At 37.6% G+C, this 25,086-nt stretch overlaps 1 protein-coding gene across 2 annotated transcripts; it reads left to right on the forward strand.

Annotated features, from left to right (window-relative positions):
• Positions 1-1,027: 1,027 nt before the first annotated feature.
• Positions 1,028-23,546, forward strand: zbtb32 (zinc finger and BTB domain containing 32). Of its 2 annotated transcripts, none has more exons than XM_036564947.1 (5): positions 1,028-1,137; positions 8,248-9,328; positions 13,918-14,018; positions 18,423-18,596; positions 23,244-23,546. In XM_036564947.1, exons 2-5 carry the CDS (start codon positions 8,364-8,366, stop codon positions 23,471-23,473), a joined length of 1,470 nt encoding a protein of 489 aa, XP_036420840.1. In that variant the 5' UTR covers positions 1,028-1,137; positions 8,248-8,363; the 3' UTR covers positions 23,474-23,546. The 2 variants fall into 2 exon arrangements, with proteins under 2 accessions (XP_036420840.1, XP_036420841.1); XM_036564948.1 differs by lacking the exon at positions 1,028-1,137 and adding an exon at positions 1,298-1,627 and having other exon boundaries at positions 23,244-23,473.
• The last annotated feature ends 1,540 nt before the right edge of the window (positions 23,547-25,086 follow it).

Genomic DNA, 25,086 nt, shown 5'->3' on the forward strand with positions numbered 1-25,086 from the left:
AAAGGTGCAGCTTCAGTACCTTCAGATAAGGAAGATAATTGAACCAAATTCCTTTACAGTTGTATTTTTAACTCCATACAATCCTGTCTTGAGACCATTTATTTTACTTCTCTATTTTAAAACTTTACATCATGTGACCTTGTCCTTAGGAAAGTATACCTTTTAAACTAATTTAAGGTACACAGTCAGACCTGAAGACAGGACTTGAGGGTACATTCATATTGTTTGTAACTTGAGAAACAAAAATATACCTGTACAGCATCCTTTTCACACCTTTGGAAGAGGGCATGGGTGTGAGGATGAAGGTGACAATTTGACAGATAAACAGGGGGATTTCAGATGATTCTGTGGAGTGTTTGATGTTGAGACGGGTTTCAGTTGTGGCTCAACACCGCACAATCTCTCTATTTTTTCTTTATTGGCTGTTTTCCACCTCTTGACATTTTCAAATTGTGGATTGATTGTCTGAGAATGAGTGGGCAGGAGAAGAAAAAGAGAAAGTAAGAGCTGATTCTGTAATGATGTTAGCGAAAGAGCACAAACAGTGAGAGAACGCTGTTTGATTACTACTGTTTAACTAGCTATTTAAAATCAATCAACACTTTAAAGTTGCAATTACATTAAAAATGATTAGAATTAAAGCAAAGAGTAGACTAAGAAAGATGAATGGTTTATTATGAAAGGACTACAGAGTGTGTGCAACCGATTAATGTTATAACACTGTAATAATGCTATAATAATACATTAATAATACTTTAATAAAATAGAATTCTTAAAACTTTTGCCCTACAACCAAAAAATGACAAATTTGTCAGCATTTTTTGGCAAAATGTATACATCTGCTTACACTTAATGATTATTTGCACCAGCTTGATTGTTACCACTGATTCTACATTGTAACTCTATGGCTATGAAAAGAATTAATCACCTCCTTAATATGTACCAAAACAGACCAATCAGAGGAAGCTGATGAGTGAGGGGAGGGGTTGGCCAGAGTGCAGAGGTAGCCATGCTGTAGCTCACCTACATTTAGTCCTCCACAGGTCGATGTCATTTCTGGGCAAAGCCACAATGCATGTGTGTGTCTGTTTGTACACTCACCCATATCAGGACGTGGCCTGAACCTCGAATGCACTGGTAAGTTTCTCTCACTCTCTCTCTTTCTTTTTCTCTCTCCCCTCCTTGTTAACTGAAAAAAACATCATAGATAGATTTCAAAAGCTTCCGTGCAAGTGTCACATTGATTGTCAGTCTGTTTGTGGAGAGTCTCAGTTTGCAGGCCTGGAGAGGATGTGTCATTGCTGAGAGGTTTTCCCCTTTTTACTCATGGGCCTCTCTCTTTATCTCTCTTTCTCTGTCTGGACCTAAACTGAGCACTTCATTTCAGCAGTTTTGTTTTTCAGTGAAGTCTGTAAGTTAGCGCCCTGCAAATGACCTTTTGCAAGAGCCCGATGCATAAGCTGTTAGTCACTATTCAGGAGACGAGCATAGAGCACTAGCAGTTGTGATCAGCAACACTATAATTATATGATCAGTACAAACGATTCACCGTTAATCGATGACTTGGCTTATTTGCATAGGGGTCAGATAGTAATCAAGGGCTTACACTGTAGGAAGTACACAACGGGTGAGTTAACTAGTTTCAACTTTCTGCCTAATAGCATAAGAAGCTGATAGATGATCGTGTAGAGCACACTTATGTATCTGTTATAGCCTTACCACTAACTGTTAACACATTTTGTGGCAGTAGATTGTAGTCACTGTAAATATGCGCACTTCTTCACTAACCATGAATCCGTTTCTTCTGATATAAACTAATAATTACAGTTAACGTGCACAGCTGTGAGATAGATTTGATGGGCCTGTAGAATAACTAGCAATGTATGTGACCTGAAGCGATAATCAACCGATGAAAGGCAGCAGGACATTTGCAACATATATAATTTTACATCGCTTATGTATACCTATATGCTTTCCAATATATAATTATCCATTGTCAGTGTATGTTATATCAACCATGGATAATTATAATTTTTGTTGATTTTTTCAGGCTTAAACTTTTACAACTTGATAAGTGGTTAATATTTTTCACATTTATATGTGGTCAGAAACATTATTGGAAGTCTTAAGCAACATACTGCAGAATTTCACAGAGTGCTATTCCAGTAACCCTGGGCTGACATATTAAGTTATAATTGAAGAATACGTTTATGTTTTGAAGTTTTGTTCAGAAGTGTCCTCATTTCCGTTTAACACTGTCGAGTCAACATGCCTACATAAAACCAAACCACTTTATTTCTCACTTATAGATCATTATTCCTCTGCGAGTATGAATATGAAGAATTACTCTTTAAGTAGGTGGAGAACCTACATGTTTATTAAAATCATAGAAATTTAAACGTAATTTGAATTTAAACTGCCATCTAGATTTCCACAAATCTCACATCCAACCACATTTTCAGGCAGATTGATACTTTTAAAATTATGCAAAAGGGCAAAATTTGTGGTATTAAGTTGGTGTTTCTTTGGAACACAATACTACTACTACTACTACTACTACTAATAATAATAATAATAATAATAATAATATTGATAACAGCAATTCTAATTTTAGTTGACTACCTGATTCATCATGACGACTACTGCCTACAGTAAGTTCAGAAGCTGCTTCGGAAGAAGCATCATTCGCGTATAACATTATTAGCATCTGCCAAACCAAAGTCTACATAATACTCCATATAAGTCCAAGCAAGTTTATTTCTCATTCACAGATCAGTACGTCTCAAAAGATATAATAACCAAAGAATTGCACTAAACATTGGTAAAGGCAATGTTCAGCGCTTAGCAGTGTATTTAGAATCACTCTCACAGTTCTCTGACCCTTTTTATATAAAAATTTTAAAAAGCAGCTCTTCACGTTTTCCCTGTATTGACTGTGCCTTCTCCAATTATGCTTGTTTCCCAACACTATTAGAAAAAAAGTTCCATGACTTGTAACAATAGCAGTGATTCTTTCAAGAACCATACTTCAGGTTTTCCATCCCCCTTTTTAAGGGTGTGCACTGGACTTACAGTGTATTCTGAAACACAGGCACTTCTTTACAGTGAGGGGACACTTTTGGTTTGTTATTTACGATACTTCTAGTGCATATATTCATTTCAAATTTAGACACAACATATTCTGACTTTTTGACTGTACTTATGGATATAAACAAAAAGTATGTGTTCTTGAGCATAATAAAGATATGTTTGAAAACAAAATGCACAGAGAAAAAAACCTCCCACGGTAAATTTACCAGGGAAGGAGAAAACCTTTTGAACTTACAATGAACGGTTATTTTTTAAAACAATTCTGGATCATTTGCTTTGGACAATTCACCATCAACTGTTCACACAATGTAAAAGATGGATACTGTTTTGAAACTTGGAAAAAAGTCCAAGTCAAAAATGGAGATTACATCAAAAGATTACATCATTTCAATGCTACTGCAAAAAAATACATTCAAATTGCATGTGGTGTCATTATAAAAGACAATGCCATTGGTTGGGAAGATTTCACCCAACAGGTAGCAATCATGGTAAAGGTGAAGGAGGTTCCTCAGGTTCTCAGGAACAACACTATTAACCCCTTAATCCAAGGTTTATTACATTTTATGGCTTATTATTCAGTAACTAAAGGGACTTAGGTGCAAACTGGTTGAGCTATTCCTAGGTTACAGAAGTGGGTAATAAAACTTTGGGCCTGCTGGCAGGCACTGGCAATTTTAGGGGGGTTAAACAATGCTCAAATGCAAAAAGCTACAGAGCCATAGCAAAAATCTTAAACATCCCAGTCAGTACAACTGGTATGATGGCATTGTCACTGTTCAAAAAAAAAAACAAACAAAAAAAAAAACAAAAACCTTTAACTCCATTTTTGTTGCTTTTCATTTTTCTACATCATTTGAACACACAGCAGTCGACCTGTGTGTATAGACAAATAGTAATGCTTTTAAAACCTCTTTCTATTAATTTACATTAAAAGTTAAGAATGTTTTTGTCTTTTTCTGTAAAGTTACTATTTTGTAGATACTTGTTTTATGGACAGCTACAATATGCAAGTGAGAAGTGTACTGAACCACAAATAATTGCCCTCGTCCACCTTTGTTTAAGCTTATAAAACTGTTAAAAGACATCACATACGTAAATCTAAGGTCTATGCACTGGAAGTACATTAAATAATGAAAATAAAAGTGTCTTGAATTATTGGTTTCTCTCACTGTATTAGTTGTTTCACAACTATTCATGTCTGGTTAGCTGACGTACATGGCTGACATAAGACTACTAGCATAACGCTACACTTTTCTAACGGAATGTTCCATGTCTGACGTACGACATAAGCTGTATTTTTTTGGGTAATCATTTGCAAAAATTTGGTAGCATTTTAAGCAACTTAATTCCAACTAGTTCATCATGTTTAATATCCACACCTATACACATGTTGCTGGCAGTAACTACAATCCCTAAACTATAACTGTAACCAGGCATGAAGTCATTAGCACATATGTCACATTTGTGGTAAATTTACTTTTACAAGTAATGCAATCTAAAGGCCTATGTTTTGTGTTAAATTCGGTGTAGTCAAATATATTTTAAATGAAATGATGATGCTTATGCTTTCCTTTATGCGGTTTCTGCTATAAGAAAACACAAAATCATCTACAAGATGAATGCGTGTCGTTTATACTTTATTCGCTCTTTGAAGTCTTTGCAAAACAGTGGAACAGTGTATTGATGAACATTTAGGTCGCCCAGATTTTACCGTTCAGTAACCTGCAAAATGATTAGGTTACCACTAGGCTGTAGCAGTGAGGATTAAAGGGTTAAGTCAATTTAGCATCAATTCCAGTCATTTGGAAAATGACCTCTATCAGTCACCACATCTACTTTCCACCCAATCTGTCATCATCACAACCAGACTGAGGGGGAGTGATCATATCATTAATATACACTCACACGCATGTTTGGCAGCCTATAAGACATCCTTTCCTCAAAAACAGCTTTTACTAAACAGACATTCATTGAGACTACTGTAGTGTACAGAGCATGACGGAAAACAAATTGTTCGCTCATCTTAGCTTGGCGGAGAATCGGTCAGGATAGACCTCTGGCTATTGCTCCATGGAGTCTGTAGCTCCAAATGTCACATGTTTTAGGAGTACATTTTCCAAGAGATAGATTCTCAGATAAAGCAAATGTTATTTATTTAACCCCTTAAATGGCCAGGGCCCACAAGGGTGCCCGAGGTTTTATTAAACACTTCTTTAACCTAAAAATAGCTCAGCCAGTTTGCATTGAAGTCCCTGTAGTTACTGGATAATAAGCCTTAATATGTAATATGCCTGAGATTTTAAGGGGTTAAAAGAAGCATATAAGTAGTAATACAAATCACTTTAATTGTCAATTGTTATTCTTTATACAAAATGTACTATTAATCGCAGCTTTGAGCATGAAAAATCTTCTCACCTCGACTCAAACTTAAAACTAATTTGCCTCTGTTTTCCAGAAATAGATCATATGGCAGTGTTGCAAGTTCTCCGTAATTCTGTGACGTATTGCCCCGTAATCAAACGATGTACCACTCACCACATCACACTGTTACTACAGTAGATGTATATCTTAACCAACCTACTGTATCACTTTGATACTGTTGTTGTTGATCAAACAAACTTGCAGCTTTGTCTTATGAGAAGCTGCGTACAGGCATTAGTCACAGTTTCACATTCTAAGGAGGTCTGTGGCTTCAGCTTGAGCTTTAGGGCAAAATTTCAAAGATGATGCAAAACGCGAAAGTCATTCTCCGGCTGACGAGCAGACATACACCTCCTACAGTCTGTTTTATTCAGATGACACGCATCGTAATCTTTGCGAAATGGCCAAGAGTTCCACTTAAACAGACACAGCAGACTTTCACAGTGTCGTTTAGTATGTTGGCTGGCAGTCTATGTAGGGTAAAGGTGCTATGACGCTAACCTCTTGTGTAGGGGCGTTTCGGTACCAGTCGACTGTTTAAAAGTTACTGTGGTGCTTCTGTACTTTTTACATTAATGATGGAGCTGAAAAATGTGTATCAGATGACTTACATGTGGTTTGGGTGCCATTACCAGGCTGCATTAAAAAAAAAAAAAAAACAATACAGGCAGTGATAAATGACTTCAGCCTACATGACCTTTCCACACAGTGGAAACTATCCAGTGACAAGACCTGTCTGCATTCCTCTGCTTGCATGTCCATGTTTCTAATACATATATTCATGTATTTGTAAAATGTGTGGGATTGAAGGAGATCAACCAAAGACCCTCTTTGTGCGTTACATGTAACATTTCGAAAGTATGACCTCCTTTAGTGTACGATACCATCATTATAATTGTATGCAAATTGATTAGCACTGATGTGGGTGATGATAAAGGCCTTCGGGGTACCGTCTTTGTCAGCCATGGATGGAAAAATCTCATCAGAACAGCTCAACTAAAACCATGGAAGATCTAGAAATTAATGTTGCTCATTTGCATTTGTCCTTGAGTCCACACATATATGTGAATGTTCTGGGATTCTTAATACATTATTTTAAAACAGTAGATTAGACTCATTTGGGCTGCTTTAATTTTTACTTAATTTAGGAGGAGAAATGTCACCGACAGCACACAATTAATTTAGGAACTAAATTAATAGGTCCTACGTTTAGCTAATGAAACAAACTATGCGAGGAATGTAAACTGGATATAACAGCACCACTGGTAAGTCATAGGAAAACATTAGCTCTAATGATTTATTTTCATGTTTTTAAAGAATAAAACATACCTTTGTCTATATCGTCATTGCCGTAACAAATATTTGCATCTTCATTTTTTGTAATTTTTTATACTTTTTTCGCATAATTTGAGAACTCCAACAGAAACAGTTCAAAATAACTTTCATCTCATTACATTTACTTCCATTCAAAGTTACCCCAGGTTTTCACCCAATCTGATGTGTATTCGTGTATTCGAGTGTATTCGAGGTGTTCTACCGTATTATGTATTGTCGCTGTGCAAAGAAAAACAAGTATCTTAAAAATAGTAACTTTACAGGAGAAGGCAAAAACACTCTTACCTTTACCTTAACTTAGCTGTAAGTTAATGGAAAAAGATTTTATTCCAAGTAATTTTAGAGCAATTCTATTGGTCCAATCATCATGAAATTTTCACACAATGTAAACGACAGCAGTGTCTTAAAATGATATAGAAAAATAAAAATGAACTAAAATGGAGATACATGGTTTTCTTTGCACAGCGACAATATATAAAACAGAAAACACATCTAAATATGATATTTTTCTGTAAATCGCTGTAGCCGGAAGAAAATGTGGTATCTCCATTTTTGTCGTTTTTCAGTTTTTGAAAATGCTTGTTGCCCTTTACGTAGTGTGTAAATTTCAGGAAGAACGGACCAAAGGATTCTGCCCAAAAAGACTTGGAGAAAAGTCCGGTTCCATAGATTTACATTAAAAGTATCTTTTCTGTATCATCTTGGAGATACAAGGTTTTCTTCCGACAACAGGAAAGAGATTAGCACACGATTTCTATTTATTTGCTAAGTGTAACGCGCTGGAAAAAAACAAAACATAAAAAGTAAATGTGCCACAATTTTCTGCACATACCAAATTTGATGTTTGTTTTTCTGATTATGTTCAATTCAGCAAATAAACAGTATTTGTGCATTACAATATAAAGAAGTGTGTTTTTTTGTAGAGGATGTGTTGACGTATTTTCACTTAGAAAATCAACAAAATATATCATATGACCAGTCCGTACTTTTGCATATGATTGTGCGTGTGCATGTATGCATTATGGAGTAAAAAAAAATATAAAAAATGATCAATTATTTTACAAGTTATTTACTGATTGACTTCTTTGATTATGAAGTTTTATTATTTAAGTATTTAGTCTATCTGGGCATCCTTGGCTTTATAGTTGTCAGCATTAAGGCCCGTTAGTTGCTTTCTTAAAAATCCGTGGGTAAAATAGGGTTGTTTTTAAGTGATGGCATTGAAGAACCGCTTTGGGTTCACTAGAAAAGAAATTCAATGGATGATGATGATAAAATGTGTAAGTGTGAAGAACTTTTTAATGTATTTTAACATAATGTAACAATGTAATGGTTCTATATATTTCTTCATTTGCCTCTTCATTACAACTCTCCTCATCTCTTTTGTTTTCTTTTCATCAGGTTGAATGGAGATTCCCAGCACATGGTCCATCCTGAACACCTTTCCCAGTGTACCTCTTCCACCCCACTGTTCCTCTTCCATTCTCAGCTATCCCCTCATTCCAGAGTGAGTTGAGATGATCCGTATTCACAACCCCCACCATTTGCCCTACTTTTGTCAGGCAGAAACATTCCTGCGGGAAGGTACTCTATGTGACACCGTCCTCATGGTGGATGGTCACGTTTTCAAAGCTCATGCCTTGGTGCTAGCCTGGGTCAGCAAGAACCTTGAGCGGCAGCTAACCAGTCAAAATCCAGGCACAGGCTATCACTGTAGTGTTAATAATGTTTCTCCCCACACGCTTAAGCAAATCCTGGACTATGTGTACAGTAAATGGGTGGACATCCCTGAAGGGGATCTTCCAGAGCTTCTGAGGGGAGCTCAGCATCTGGAGATTCAGTCACTTGTGGAGCAGTGTCAGATAGTGGAGGTGGAGATCCTAGAAAGGGTTAAAGATACAGAGCTAAGGCTGTCCCCCAATGTTGATATAGGGCATTGTGATTCAGAGGCATGCAAGAAAATCCCCTCTTCTGATGAGGCATCCCCCATCAGTTCTTCTTTAGATTCGCCACCTGTGACACACTCTGACCATGAAAGGTCACAGCGTGTCTCTAGTCCATCACCTCCCCCACCACAGAAGCCCCCCTTGTCCATGGTCGTTCCACCTACTGCAACTTCCAGAGAGGTCACAGGCTCCAGTTTGTCCACATCACAAGGCCCATCCTCCACACTCCACTGGCCACCACTAAACCCTTCACGCCGGATGGTCCTTAGTTATAGAGACCTCATGGCGGTCCACACCTTTCGGGCCTCCCAGCATATGGTTGCCTGTTCCTATCCCACTCCCATGTACCCCTTCTTTCACCGCTCCCTCCAGCCCCAGATGCCTACCTCTCTGCTGAGCTACCCTGGCCTAGTACATCCCTACCATCTTCTCCGCCCCGGACCTCTGGCCTTGGATAGTCCAACAGGGCAAGGCCTCAAGGGGAAGAACGATTCCATCAGTGCAGCGCTGGCAGGAGCAGCACAGGACAGAGAAAGGTAAGACACAAGGAAATGCAATATTGTTGCTTCATTACTAATGTCATCACTGTCATATCAAAACTGTTTTAAAACTATTTGAAAACGACCGCTCTCCTTAACATTGTGGGCGCATTTTTTATGAATGGACCAATAGAAATGATCCAAGATAAATTTTAATAAAATCTCCTTCATTAACATATATAAAAGTTAAGAGTGCTTTTTCCTTTCCATGAAGTTCCATTTCTAAGCGAGAGGTTTTGTTTTGACAGCAACGATATGCAACAATGGAAAATGTGAATTTAAATAGATTCGACAGTGTCAAAAGCACACATGGTAATATATCTGTATAAAAATATATAAAGGCACAGACCACCAGGTGTCTTTTAAACAAACATTATATCTAAAAAAACTTATTGTTTAAAAAAAAAACATACTTGAAATAGAGTAGATTCTAAAATCTGACTGGGTGAGCCACTTTAAGTTATTGTAAAATACTTCATATACCACACATATAACTGTACACATCAGATGAATTTTTTATTATTGCCTTATTAAAAACCATTGTACTGTTCCAGGTATAATCTTTGTGCATTATGTTGCTTTGCACCTATGGTCTACCACCAACAAACTAATTTGTTTAGTGGAAGAATTGTTCATAATGATTATTATTAATAATTATTAATAATGAATTATAATATGTATATCATTGCCAGCTTTCTGTCTGGCCTAACAACACTGCTTCACTGTGGTGAATCCAGCATAACGCATGGTCTCAAGTGGCTTAAAGCTCTATCAAAAACACTCAGCTAGACTATTATGGGAATCCTTTAAAGTCTTGAAATCTGCCACAATATTGATTCTTTGCAAACACAACCTTTGTTTCAAACCCTTAACCTTGTCAGACCCTGTTCACTTTCTACGGTGCTTATCTTAGGATTTTTGGAATTTGTCATCACTCAAATGCAAAAGATTTTTTGACTGGATGTTGTTAAGCCGAACGGAGAGTGCAACTTCTCACAGTCATGTTTTGTAAAGCATTTTTGTAAAGCAGCTTGCGATATCAGGGCAATGAGTCCTCTTTTTATTTTTTACTCATACTTTCACTTAAGTATAATTTCTCGGTACTTTTTCCACCCCTGCATAATGTTGGGTTGCATTAGTGTCCTGAATTATGCAATAAACTAGCGCTGAAAAGTTTATTAGTTATATAACATGAAATGGTGAACTTTTTCCACAGGATTTTTCCTAAGCATATTTTTTAAACTATTTATTTATTTTTTACTTTATATAAAGCTTCATTTGAAGCACCACTTCAGTTCCTGAAATGAATAACATTGAATGCAAAAATCATTGTAAATTTGTGTTTTCTTGAAATACTTAAAAATATTATAAAATAATACTGAAATGTTGCTTCCACATTATAACGAACATCAGAAATAAATATTTTTTTTATTTAGTTTTACCACACACTTCTATAACCTGAGAATAACTCAGTTTGCATTGTAGCCCAAGTAATTACTGAACAATAAGCCTTAATATGTAAAAGCCTGAGATTTTAAGGGTTTAAAAAGCTATTGAAGGGTTTCATTCCAAAACGTGTTATAGACCACTTTCAAAACATTTTATTGCTTTCATGATACACACTGTCAAGAGTGGATTTCACACATATACGAAACATCAAAACTTTATTAGACAAATACAAATCTTTTCCGTTATACATCAGCTGTAATCCATCTCAAAAACTCTATATTCAAAACTGTGACAGATGGATAGACAACATTTTGAAATGAAACGTTTCACTTACAAACAATTTTTTTATTGATTATCATATTGCATTCATGATAAGATTAGAGTATGATCTTATTTTTTGTGTCCCTCGTATGTAATTTGGATCTAAAGAGGTTAAGCTGTAAGCACTCATGTGTGGGCCCACACTTCAGTTCCCCACTCTCATAACTACGTAACTAGTAGTTTCGTAGTCGCTACAGTATATTTAGGTGAATAGTGAACCTTTAATAATAAGGGGTTACTTATTGACTGATAAACGGCTAACTTTCCAACAGACATTTTTTCCTTAACCACCTCTCCACCTACACAGTCTTATCACAGGTGGCATCTTAATACTTGACACTACTGTTTAATTAATGCTTTGCTATAATGGCGTAAATTTGATTAATAAATGTCACATGTCTACAGAAGGTATATTTTTTGTTATTTTTCAGCAAAAAAAAAAATAATAATAACCGGTGCTGGTGCTCTACCACATATGCTGAAACCTTTCATACACAGCAGCACTGTACGTCAGTGTGTGAGCCTTTTGCACTGTACTGCCCACTCGGTTCCTGTCTGTGGAGTGTTATGGAGCAAAAAGTGCTAATACTATCGGGATGGAGAAACAAAGGGGAGACCCCTTCATTCTCCCTCATTACTCAAACAACATACATGAAAGTTTCTTTTCATCTCCATTAGAGAACTGTGTGCTGTTTCAGTCTCATTTTTAGCCACCGTCTGCTTCTTACAAACACACACACGCTCCATTCATGCAGTCGTTTTCTGACATTTGCTTGCTGGCAAGTGAAACAATACCCAGCCCACTTGTGCAAAATGAACTGGAATGAACTTTGCACACACAGTCTGTCATAAACGAATCCTTGCTTTAAATATACCCAGCTTTGTTTCATATTCTCTAGCATTCATACTTGTAACAAACTGGAGTCCGTTAGTCAAACAGATAGCAGATAACCTGGCACAACTCTGCTCCTGTTCTATTTTAGGAGGAAGAGTAGGAAAGAATCAAGCCCACAGATCTTTTCTCCCTCCTTCTGTAGATTTTAATCTGTGTCCATCTTCATCTTGGCAGAGGAAACCATCGCCTTCTTGCTTCGCTTCCTGTCACACACATTCTCAAATGCTTTTTTTCCCCCCTTCATGCGATTTTTGCTCTTTTACTTTGAGACCCACAAAGAGAGGTGATGTAAGATCCCATGTAAGTGTGGCCGGATTTGAAGTTGTTTTGCAGTTTCACCAGACAATGTTTATAAATATATTTTTACATGGTTTTTTAATGTTTGGGCTTCTGCATGCATCGGTGTCCATGTACGTGCGCGTGGGCTGTATAAATTCACCTGGGAATTGTGGCAGTGATCATTTAAATGCATGTTAATAGGCATTGTGTATATTTTGCTGCTAATTTGCATTTTTAGTTGAATGCGTAATTCATGTATAAAATAATGGGCAAAAAAAAATTGGGATTCTGAATGGCATCAAAAACTAACTAATAAATAATAAATGGAACTGTGTCCTTTCAAACCCACGTAAATGTGTTTGTGTGTACATTTAGTTGATTCAGAGGCATGCAAGAATAGTTGATTCAGAGGCACGCTTCCATATTTCGTTAGATTTATTATTATTTTTTATTAATCTATGGGGTGAAAATGGGATCTGCAGTGATATAAAAAGCTCACAGTGGACAGTAGTCATCAGTAAGGCATGTATATTTAATGAATGAATGATAATGAATCATAATGAATGTCACTCAGTATAATGTAATTTTATTTTATAATGTAATTATGACTTGTAATAACTTTAGGAGGTTCTTTAAACTTTGGTTTAGGTTTGGTTTAAAGTCGTTCACACTAACACATTACATTTATAAAATTCTGCTGAAAGTTTCTTTAGAAAACCAAACGTGGACTGTAAAGGCTATAACTCCAAATGATTAGTTTTGGTTCCCCTGGACTTTGAGTGTATGTTGCTCAACTGCCACTGCTGACCAGCCCATACAATTTCAACAGTTCTGGTGGTGCTTTCCATAGTTCTGTCTCATTCTGGTACATACCCCACATAATAAATAGTAACAAAGGTCACTGATTTATTTATAGATTTATTTATTGGATTTATTTATGACATACATTGTGATGTATGCAGCTCTGTAAGCATGTGACACTGTGCTTTCTGATGATTGAGGTGCTATTGAGCAGTTGCATCCACCAGGTAAAATCTCTCAGTAACAAGCTGTAAGCAAATCACACGTTTTATCATTTCAATCATACAACTGTGTGGTGAAGTGTCAGACAGCCTTGCAGGACTCTGCTCTATTGTAGTTCTGCAGGTGCTGTGCATGTGTTTATCAGTAATAAGCATCAGATCCCAACAGTGCAAAACAGTGTTTGCAAAATGGTGCTGGGTTCAAAGGATTATTAGAATTGAAACACTTCAAATTGATTTATTTCCAAACTTCCGTGAGAGAGGGGCTTTCATGGCATTCTCACACTGGTCAGAATTAGCTGTGGTCATTCAAATACAAGGCCAAAGTGCTTCCTAGGCCAGCAGTGTAAACCACCTACACATGATTAGACACCTCAAATTCAGTGACCTATGTTGCCACTCTGAAAATTCTTCTGTGCCATGCAGTCAGTGGTAGAAGGTGTTGAACCATTTGACTCCAAGTTTACATAAAGCATATGTGTGTGTATATATGTGTGCACATTTAAGATGCTGAAAAAAAAATGTTAAGCCTTTACAAACTGTAAAGTTTCTCAATTTATATTGAACATAAGGAAATGGTATTGCAATGCTTAAGCTATCTTCTTATGTTCTTTCTGCAGGAAGCCAAAAGTGCAGTCAGAAAGGGAGATGCTTTGTAGACACTGCAGCAAGCCAGCTGTAGAAAACTCATGGAGGCAGGCATCCAGGACGGCACCTTCAGGTAAATTACTATACACACACACACACACACACACGCACAATAATGATGCTTCCTATATGCATCGGCTACACCAATCAGCCACAACATTAAAACTCCTTGTTTCTACACTCATTGTCAATGTTATCTGCACTGACGCTGACAAGGTGGTGGTGTGTTAGTGTGTGTTGCGCTGGTACAAGTGGATCAGACACAGCAGTGCTTATGAAGCTTTTAAAGACTGTCTCCCATCACCGTTCACTCTGTTAGACACTCCTACTTTGTCGGTCCACCCTGTAGATGTAAAGCCGGAGACGATAGCTCATCTGCTGCTGCACAGTTTGTGTTGATCACCCTCTAGTCCTTCATCAGTGGTCACAGGATGCTGCCCACAGGATGCTGTTGGCTTGATATTTTTGGTTAGTGGACTATTCTCAGTCCAGCAGTGACACTGAGGTGTTCAAAAACTTTAACAGCACTGCTCTATCTGATCAACTCATACCAGCGCAAAACACACTAACACACCACCACTACCTCAGTGTCACTGCAGTGCTGAGAATGACCCACCACCGAAATAATACCTGCTCTGCGGTGGTCTTGTGGGACTCCTGACCATTTAGGAACAGAATGAAAGGGGGCTAATAAAACATGCAGAGAAACAGAGCGAGTGCACTGTAATTGTAGAACTACAAAGTGCTTCTCTATGGTGCATGGAGCTGATAAAACAGACGAGGACTTAGATAGAAGGAGGTGGTTTTGGTTGATTGGATTGCGCAAAAGTCAGAGGCCAAAAGGCCAACAACAATTTATTCATTGTTCAGCTTCAGGAAAACATACATAAAATATCACAGAGAAAAGAAAATATATATATATATATATATATATATATATATATATATATATATATATGTGTGTGTGTGTATGCACAGCATTTAGCATGTCCATTCTTCCATTCTTTTACATACCTCCAAAGTTCAATCCTAGAAGAAGTTGGTTGCATTTTCTGCCTCTCATAATCCATAATCTCAAACACATTCAATGATTTAGAGATCTGGACTCCGGGGTGGCCAGTCTATTGTTCTGAGAACACCAGCAGCTGCTTTCTTTGATGTGTCTGTCTCCTTTTCTCAGTAACAGCGTCTTGACAGCTACACATCCTTTCAGACTCATAGTGTTGAGTTGTCTTCTCACAGTGGAAGGATGGAGAGAAACACCCGTAGAGCTGAAGCAGCTTAGTTTTCACCTCTCTCTCAAAGATGAAAGCTTTAAGTTCTTTTTATCTAATTGGAACAGTGTTGAAGGTCTTGCACAGTTGTTAGGAGTCCTCTATACCTTTAATCATTTTTTGAACTCCAGTTTCAGAAACTCACGTTTTTTCACTTATCTTTCTTTGACTTTCCTCGTCACTATCCCTTTTTTATGCAGGTGGATTATCTTATATCTAATCTCCTCAGAAATATCTCCTGACAAATGAATAACTTAGACTTGCTGACTGTTTTGACTGACAATTAAATAAATGAAAGAGTGAACCTGTTAGAAATTTGGACGAATTTGTTTTTTCTACAAAGTCAGGACATTTTTGTCCTGAAAATGAACAAAATACAAGCATGCACCAATTAGTTTAGCACCCGGGTAGAGAAATAGTCTTAATGTTGATATCTTGGCCTTCATTATATTCATTATGGCTTGACCTTTGTATAAAGATATTTACTATAGAAGTGAAGGTCACCAGATCACTTTGCATTATGTTGTTGTTAATGCATTGCCTGTAGACAGGTAGGTAGGTAGGTAGGTAGGTAGCTAGATAGATACCTAGATTGACAGATCGATAGATAGATAGATACATAGATAGATAGATAGATAGATAGATAGATACATAGATAGATAGATACCTAGATTGACAGATAGATAAATAGATAGATAGATACATAGATAGATAGATAGATAGATAGATAGATACGGGTCAAATGGAAAAAAAAGAAAGAGAACGTTGTGGCTCTCTCTTGTGGTACGTTGGTACGCTACTGCGGTCGCCTGGCAAAAGGAACTGTACAGTATGTTCTGCACTGCATGCTGATTGGCTGTACAGTGCACACAGTGTGGAAACATGCAGACGTCATCTTTCACTCTGCGTGTTTGTGAGAGAGAGATTGTAAAGCGTTATCGGATGCATGAATATCTTTTTGACAGTACAGAACAGAAAACAGTTCAGTGTTAGAGCGTTATCTTCCACAGCCATCTTATGCTTAGTATAATAAAGTGAAACAGTGCTGTTACAATTTATTAATGCACAACAGTGTCAGTGCATTCGCACCTTCCTTTTACTCAGCAAGAGAAAAACTTGGGGAAGCTAGTTGTCTCTGTTATTGCAGGGGTTTTTTATGTTTCTCTGTACAGCATCCTGTGTGTGGTGCGGTGGGGGGCGGTGGGAGGTAATGGGAGACAAAAAGACAGCAAGTCAGAGAAAGAGATAGAGGGAGAGATTGTGAGTTTGTACATTAGTAAATAGGTGATAGGCCACTAAAAGCTTTATGTCATTCTTGCAACTTGACTCAAACTTCCATATGTCCTTAGTTCTCACAAACTATCTAAACAAAGACAAAAGTGTTAACCACGCTTTTTTTCTTCATCTTTTGAGCTGTATGAGAGAGGATGTGGTGTATGTGTGTGTTTGTGTGTGTGTGTGTGTGTGTGTGTGTGTGTATGTATGTGTGTGTGTGTTTGTGTATGTATGTGTGTGTGTGTGTGTGTGTGTGTGTGTGTGTATGTGTGTGTGTGTGTGTACACGGCGAGCAGTACAGCAGGTTGCATGCTGAAAGTTGCCACAGGATGTACTTATCTAAAAATGGGCCCCTTCGCAGCATGATGGCAAAGTTGGGATGTCACTTAAGGCCTATAGTTTTTATCATATCTCACCCTCAAATCCACTTGTTACACTTGCTACCTATCTATCTGTGTACTTGTCTGTCTATCTATCTATCTATCTATCCACCTACCTACCTACTTACCTATCTACCTACCTACCTACATACCTACCTACATACCTATCTGTCTAGCTATAATGCAAACAACACATTCACCAATGTAAAGTGGGCTTCAAAAAGTTTTGGGCTTCAAAAGCAAACCTGGACATTCCTGTCCTCACTTTTGCAACCCATTAACCTTCTCAAATAGGTAAATAAATACACCAATAGGCTACCCAACCTCTGCCTGTGTAAAGGAAATAGGTCAGTTTAGTATGAAAATTAGTGTCATTTGTGTCTGTTAGTTCACTGACCACAGTGACCTGCTTATCTTTTCCCCTTGCATGCTGAAACAGACTGAAGTTATCAGCGGAAATGCACGTATTATTCTCGATTGGTAAATAAGAATGAAAGTGTCTTACAATGCGTTTAGAAGGTTTAGGTGGCCGTTCTGTTTTGTCCTGCGCATAGACAACAGACAATGTCATTTGCGTTTAACACATTTTTCTCATGAATGGAGTCACTGGCTGACCTGAAAGTCCACCATTAGAATAAAGTTCAACTGACCTCACACCAGAACCAAGTCTCACGGATGCTTCTCACATGCAGGCAGCTGAGTCTGCACGGTGGAAGGCTAATCGCCACTTCAAAGCACAGATAGATCTTAAAGGTCTCAGAAAGGTGAGCGTGTTGGTGCTAACAGGCGAAGGTGTAAACCAAAGTTGTGATCTGACCAGTCCATGTGTGAAAATGGAAAATGCACCAAACCAATGCTGTCTTGTGTCTATTTCTGTTGGTGTGATCTCACTGGTTCACTGACCATGAAAAGCTGACAAAAAAACAACGTTACTTGTCAAGTGTACCTTTCAAGCAGCACACAACTCCACATACCTAAATTTATTTTAAATTATATTCATTTCGCATGCTTGTGAAAGGCTGCACTGTTAAGATAGATCAAGTGTCTTTTACATTGTTGAGTAGTTGAGTTAATATAATAATGGAAGCAAATTCTAGTTTCCGATCTGCCAGGCTTCAACCAGCTTCAAGTAGCTACAATTACATCCAACTGTGTAGCATAGCATTTTAAACTGGACACTCAATATTATGTAGGAACTCTAAGCAGACACTACAGTGTCCTAATAGTGTTCTATAGTGCTCTAAAAGTGAGTTACGCTACCATTTCTCATTAATTCTTTGCCAGTGTTGTAAAGCTACTGTTCTGTAAAGCTTATTCAATCTCACAACAATAACTACTAAAGAATACAAGTGTGGGCGAAGCATGGATGGGTCAGTTGGTCAAACATCTTCTTGTATATTAAATTTACCATATGTCTATGTTGAGACTCAACACAACCTACCAGAAATTTTTATTACAAACAAAATGGTGAGAAATGGTGTTGAAACATGCCATATATTTTCTATCCATTTCTCTCTCCCTTTCTCTTTCTGTCACTTTCATTACTAGGTTCAGAGGAGACGTATCATGGGTGTAAGTTCTGTAAGAGAGGTATTCGGGAGAAGCGATCGCTGCGGTCACTCAGAAGGGGTCTCGGGGGTGAGAAACCCTACCAGTGCAAACACTGCAGCAAGAGATTCAGCCTGAAACACCAACTGGATACACATCTCAGAGTACACACAGGTACAAAATCTGAAAGTGGCCCTTATGTAATGAAATGACATGTAACAGGATATTATTCTACACATTTCTCTTGGTCGGTTTGTCATGACATTTTAAGACAAGGTAAAGAGCAGCTGGCTCTTTCAAATTTAGTCAAAATTAAAGTCAACAAAAACATAGATTAAGTAGCCTCAGCTGTTTTACTAGAAGCCATTTTATACTCTTACTTGAGTACATTTTTATCAAGAAATATAACTTTTCGATCATTATATTCTTCTACATTCTTTCAGTTTTATTTTAATCCAAAGCACACTTAGTGCATTTCGTTTATCCAGAGATTCTTCATCCTGATTGGTGCCTTTGTTGTCTGTTCAAACCCCGATACTTCTTACTTCTTTCAGATTATAGTGAGGTCACGTTTTAAATCACTATGTTTCGCCAGTTAAATGCAGCCAGTCACACGCATATGGTGAACTAGCAGTTGGGATGAAAGTGAAGCGTAGATTCCACAGCGTAACAGGACGACCACAATGGCTGAAACAGCGGGCGATTCTGCGGAGGGAGATCACCCCTGCATGGCCTCATCCTCATGTGTCTTCTATACAAGCTACCAAAAGCAGTGTTTGAATTACAGGGCGACAGAAAGTGCTCATCTGAAAGAGACTCGAGCTTAAAAACAATAATACTATCTGTGTATTGGGAGGTTATGAATACTGAACCATTATCTTATTTCTGCCAACACATTTCTGCTCTTGCTCTTCTACAGCAAAGTTGCCCGTGCATGTTGACATGAAATAAAGGTGCGTGCGAGTTCTCGTGTGTGTGAGCTCAGGTTCTGTCCTGTGGTCTATTTTATCTGCGTAAAAGGCAGGAAAACATTAGCTCTTCTCACTCTGATGCATGTATGGGTGTGTTAGTTGGTACTTTATATTTTTGGTTATTGCTAAATCGTTGTTAAGGTTTGGCAGTTGCCTTTGAACTTCATTTCAGAGAGTGCTGTGTGTGCATGAGTAGTCTTTTCACTAGATCCTTTCAAACTCTTACTCAAGTAAACACTTAGATTACTACTTTTCTTTCTATTTTATCAACATAATCTAATTTAGTAAGCATCATTTTAAAGTAGCAATAGTTATACATAGGCTGTTTAACCATGTCTGCATTTAATATGTTTACATAAAATACATCTTCTTCTATTGACAAGCACAAATCTGGTAACAGTTGAAAGTTTACACTTTACACACCAAATTACACTGTTTTTTTCAAGGAGCTGAGAGTGTAACTATAATGTTGCTGGAAATAACCGTGACCTCTTAGTGTTCAGTTGAGTTTGACCAGGAAAAATATGAAATCATGCAGTGCAGAAATGGGACTGCAGATGTTGTGCAGGACAGAAAGCCTGGTTGCCGTTTGCAGTATCATCAACCAATGGCTTTCGTTATGCTGCATTCTACTGTTTCTTATCAAACCTTGATTTTCATAGATCATAAAGAGAAACGGCTAAAGAATCAGCCCTTTGGTGAAGGACAGCATGTTTCAGAAGTCAGTTATTTTCTTCTACTGAGTCAAATAACCCCACAAGTGTGATGAGGCAAGATTTTCAGCTTTCTTCTAGCATGCACGGTGCACATAGCTAATCAGCACTTGGATCTCCTTAACTGAACAGCGAAACTGCAGAGCCTACACGTAATTACGTAAATCATGACAACTGCCAATGGAGTCTGTCTATCACCAATTGTGTTCAGATCAGTCTGCCATATTTTGAAAGCTATGAATGACTTTTACAGGGAATATAGTATCACTATGGAGGCTTATCTGATTCTTGTAAAGAACAGCTTTGCAGCTCACTACACAAGATGTCTTGCTAAAAGGAGATCCCTGTAGTTTCACATTTGAGCTCTGATACACACGCAGTACCAGTTTAAAAGTCTGGAATCACTTGTCATATCGATCACTTTTATATACATACACAAAATAAATAGGTTTCAATTTTATGAGCTAGACAATAAAAAAAATGGTATTTAATATGTTTTATTTGATATTTATATGACATGTCTGGGAACAAAGTAACTAACCTATAAATAATATACACTATATATAATAGTATACGTAATATTCACTTTATTATAATTTCATTCTTGATGCTACACAGCTTTTAATTGTTAACAGAGCTCTTAAACTACCAGGCCACAGGCCACACTCAGCCTGTGAGACAACTTTATATGACCTGTCACGTGTTTACAACTTACCCTTAGCACTTATTTATTTATTTATTTATTTATGAATGACTAATATTTAAATCTGATGGGTAGAGTTGATGCTGCAAGAATGATGTACACTGAGTGGGCATCAGTAATTTAGTTATAACTAACCTAGCTATTATTTTATTTATTTATTTATTTATTTATTTATTTAAAGATTTTTTATTTTGACTACAAATCACTCACAACAACATTACTCACACTTAGCAGGAGTCCCATATAATTCTACTGTTAAATGTAAGTTCACTTTATTCAACTGAATGCCAAAATATTTATTAAACACGCTGCCTAAGGGTCCCTAACCTGGGATAGCAACCTCCTTGGGGGATCCCGGTGTGGTTCCAGGAGGTTGCAAGAATGGTTCTACAAAGACAAATATTGTATAAAGTGCAAAGAAAACAATTTTGATGAGTGCAAGCAATTCGATGAATGCATGAATAGCTCCATAGGATATGGAAGGCAGGCTAAAGCCACCGATACACGAATGTGAGTAAAATTTGCCTGGCGAAAAAGCTAATTCACTTGAATGAGTAATTCCCTCCAAAACCACCTCAAATCAGGACCACTCATACCCGTCTGCCTTTTGCTCCACCACCGCGAAGAAAAAAGCAAAGCGGCAGTCTTGTATGCCCGTGGCTTCATGATGATTATGAATTTTGATTTGGTGAGCTTGTTACTGAGGGGGTCTTGTGGTTTGTGGCAAAGTGTTGGCTATAGAATGCAGGTCCAGTCATCCAATTAAATGAGTAGACTTATTATTTCATTATTTTTCTGTAATTTCTGTAATGTGTAAAATGCAGTGTGTAGGAGGTGAAATATTTAAGACCGCACTCTGAGGCGCACTCTGAAAAAGGTTAAGAAGCCCTGCTATGTATGTTATGTAGTTTAAAAGCTCACTTGGAAAACGGGACAATTTTTTCCCTGCATTTCTTAAAATCTTGAAGGAAAAAAAAACAACTTTTTTCACTAAATATACTAATTTTATAGCTTCTTACTCATTATTTAAAAACTGAAGTTCTACAGGACTAGCATTTTAGAATTATTTTATACATTATCTGTAACAAGGTGTTACATTATCAAAACATTGATTCCACACATGTGAAAGGTGATTCCAAACTTTTGAATTGTAGTGTATTTGAATCTGATCTTCAGCTGGCCAGCTGGAACCTCTATAAAGCATCATCATGCGTAGCCACGTTGACAGTTTTGTATGTGTATACATATTCAGACTTCATGCCATACCCTAAGGCCATGATTACACCTGCCATTATCATAAGAGGATCTTGGGTGATCCAATCATAAGCAGACAGCGCTAAGCGCAATTGTACCAATGTGAACGAGATCCAGTATGTCTCAGAGATCACCTTGGGAGGTGCATGAGTGTTGCTGTCAGAGACGGCCTAATTAAGTGTTATTACAGCACAGATGAAAAGCACAGATGTGGCTTCTTACTGCATTTCCTCTCCAGTTTGTTTAGAAGTTGCATTCATGTGATCACTGTCAGCTTATGATCAGGACTGGGTTGCGCCAAAAGTCCTTAGTTTACAGTAGTTAGTTTCGAACTAAACTTTTACTAAATGCGGTTGTACTACAAGTCATGTTTTGACTAGTAACAACTAACTAATGCCTACGTCCTTGCAGAGAACCAAGACTCAAAAGGGTAACCCATCCACCCAATAGCAAAACAGTAACACAACAAGATCAATATAAAAAGAGAACAGGATTTTACAATTAATATACAATAATGAATACAGAGAAAAAGAAAAAAAGCCAGTCTGTCATGGACAGAAATATCTAGATGAACTAATAATAACTGGTGACTACTGTTAGTGGCTCATCACTTGAGACAGATGTCACACCAAGTGTGAACAGGGCCTAGAATACCAACTCTCTGAATATACTTACTGCATATACTGGATACTTAAATAGAACTGCCAACCATCTTGCACCACCTTGCTGGTGTATAGTTAGAGACTGTGTCTGTTCATGCATTTCACTTGGTGTTAGCCATCCTCTGGTCCATCTAGTTCATCAATGGTCAGTTTTTGAATGGCCTATTCTAAACCTAGCAGTGACACTGATGTATGTAAGAACTCCAGCAACACTGCTGTGCCTGATACTAGCATCGCATACACTACCATGCCACTAAAACATTGGTGTTGGTGCCATAGTATCTGGTCAGTGGGGGTCCTATGCTGGTCCTTGCTAATAATGGATGAATTAGAGGGGTCATATAATCTATGCACCAAGCAGCCAGTAATTGTGAACCTACAAAATGCACTTATATTGTAGCTGTATATTATAAAATACCCAAAGAGTGTCTGTAAAAGGTAGGTCCTTCCAATAAACTGACCTTATCCTCATTAACTCCTTGCCTCGCTCTCCCCCCCCTACCCCTGTCTTTATTCAGGTGAGAAGCCTTTTGAGTGCAGGCTGTGTGGTCAGCGATCGCGTGACTACTCAGCCATGATCAAACACCTGCGTACACATGGTGGGGCCACACCCTACCAGTGCACCTTGTGCTTGGAGTTCTGCAGCAGCTTGGCCACCATGCAGAAGCACTTGAAGGGCCACCCCACCCAGGATTTTCCCCCAAACTGGAGCCTGAGCAGCACCTACCTCTACACCTGCCACACTTAAGTTCCAGCGCTGCCAGACAAGTCAAGCTCACTGTCTTACAGTGATGAAAGATGAAAAGATACATTATAACATAAATCTTATATTGTATTATATCATATTATATTATATATTACTTTTAATGGTTTTATTAAACATGGTTTTGTAAACGACGTAGCTTTCTATAATGCATCTCATATGTCTGCAAAGGTTAAAACAATTCTGAATACGTATCTCCTGAAGGACTGGTACTAAGAACAAGTAAAAACATCTCTCTCTCCATATCTCTCTCTCTCTCTCTCTCTCTCTCTCTCTCTCACACACACACACATTCCCTTGCCTACTTATAATGGATATTTAGAGTTGTGTTTAATTTCACATAAACCAGAAACTGCTCGCCCTTTTAAGATGTTTCATCACTGTACCAGTGTAAACAAAATTAGACCTAAGATTTCTAAAACATATACAGAATTTCATTCCTCATGTTGGCTGCTTTGAATCACTTTCCAGGCATTTGCATAAAATTAGGTGCCTTTTCAGTTTCTAAGTTTATGAAGGTGTCCTTCAATCTGGAATATGTTCTCATGCTATTATCGCTTTTATATATTTTCTTAACAGTGGCATAAAAGATATTAAAGCCACTCTTAGCACTGAGTTCATACCCGAGCCGTTTGTGGCTTGTACAGTTTATGAATTAAAGCATTATAATTACCTTCAGGAATAAATAAATAAATAAATAAATGAGTGGATGAATGAGTGGAAAAAATAAATGAATAAATACAAAGTGTGTTCTTGTTGCATTACATTTCTCTTTCTGGTTATGATTATTTGTTACTTGGCGCCCTCTTGTGGACAGATCAGTTTTCACAGTAAAACTCCATCCACCTGCAACAAACCATACAATCCATATGACAATCTCAGAATATAAAAGAATGGTAAAACATGATTTCAATATACAAGTACAGCACAGGCAAGATTGTACCCACCTTTATTTTGCAGTTGCCAGAATGCCAAAAGACTGAGTCTGACCAGCTCTAGCAAACTGGGGTTATTCTCTGTTACATTTTGTTGCCATGAACAATGTGACCTTCTCACTGTTACAGTTGTGAGTTATTAGCTTAATTTTGCCATACTATTCAAATAAAATGATGCAATTAAATATTTTATAACATACATTACACTTCTGACTTTTCTTTGTTTATTTCAAGATCAAGCAATGCCAAAAAATGGACAAATGTAGTGGATAGTTTTATATCCATGAACAAGACTGTATGCACAGTAATAAAATATCTACATACAGAAACAATTTGGTGTGGACTGAAAGTTTCGAATCCGCACTTTGAAATTCCTCCGCTTGTTTCGGAGCACTGCAAGTGAGAAACAATACAAACTGAACAGCACCACATTTTTGATGTCGCCAGTGATAACTATGACTTTTAATGGATAAGGTGTGTCTTGAGTCATCTTAAGTGGTTTCCTGGCACTTTTTCTCCCAGTTTCAGCATAAGAAAGCTTTCAGAACATAGGAGCAACTTCTCAGGAAGACCAGGAGTTGTATCCCATTTGAGGACTTCTACCCCAATGTGGGCTACGTCGTCAGTTAAGACAACTACTTCTAAACAGTTATGCTCTAGTTG

Source organism: Colossoma macropomum, unplaced genomic scaffold (genome assembly GCF_904425465.1).
Source record: "Colossoma macropomum unplaced genomic scaffold, Colossoma_macropomum, whole genome shotgun sequence".
Classification (NCBI taxonomy): Eukaryota; Metazoa; Chordata; class Actinopteri; order Characiformes; family Serrasalmidae; genus Colossoma; species Colossoma macropomum.

Bases quoted from the DNA above. Each gene is read 5' to 3' on its own strand.
- zbtb32 (XM_036564947.1), top strand. From the start codon at position 8,364: ATGATCCGTATTCACAACCCCCACCATTTGCCCTACTTTTGTCAGGCA. The intron at 14,019-18,422 runs GTAAATTACTAT...TTTCATTACTAG, and splicing joins ATCCAGGACGGCACCTTCAG to GTTCAGAGGAGACGTATCAT. The intron at 18,597-23,243 runs GTACAAAATCTG...GTCTTTATTCAG, and splicing joins ACATCTCAGAGTACACACAG to GTGAGAAGCCTTTTGAGTGC.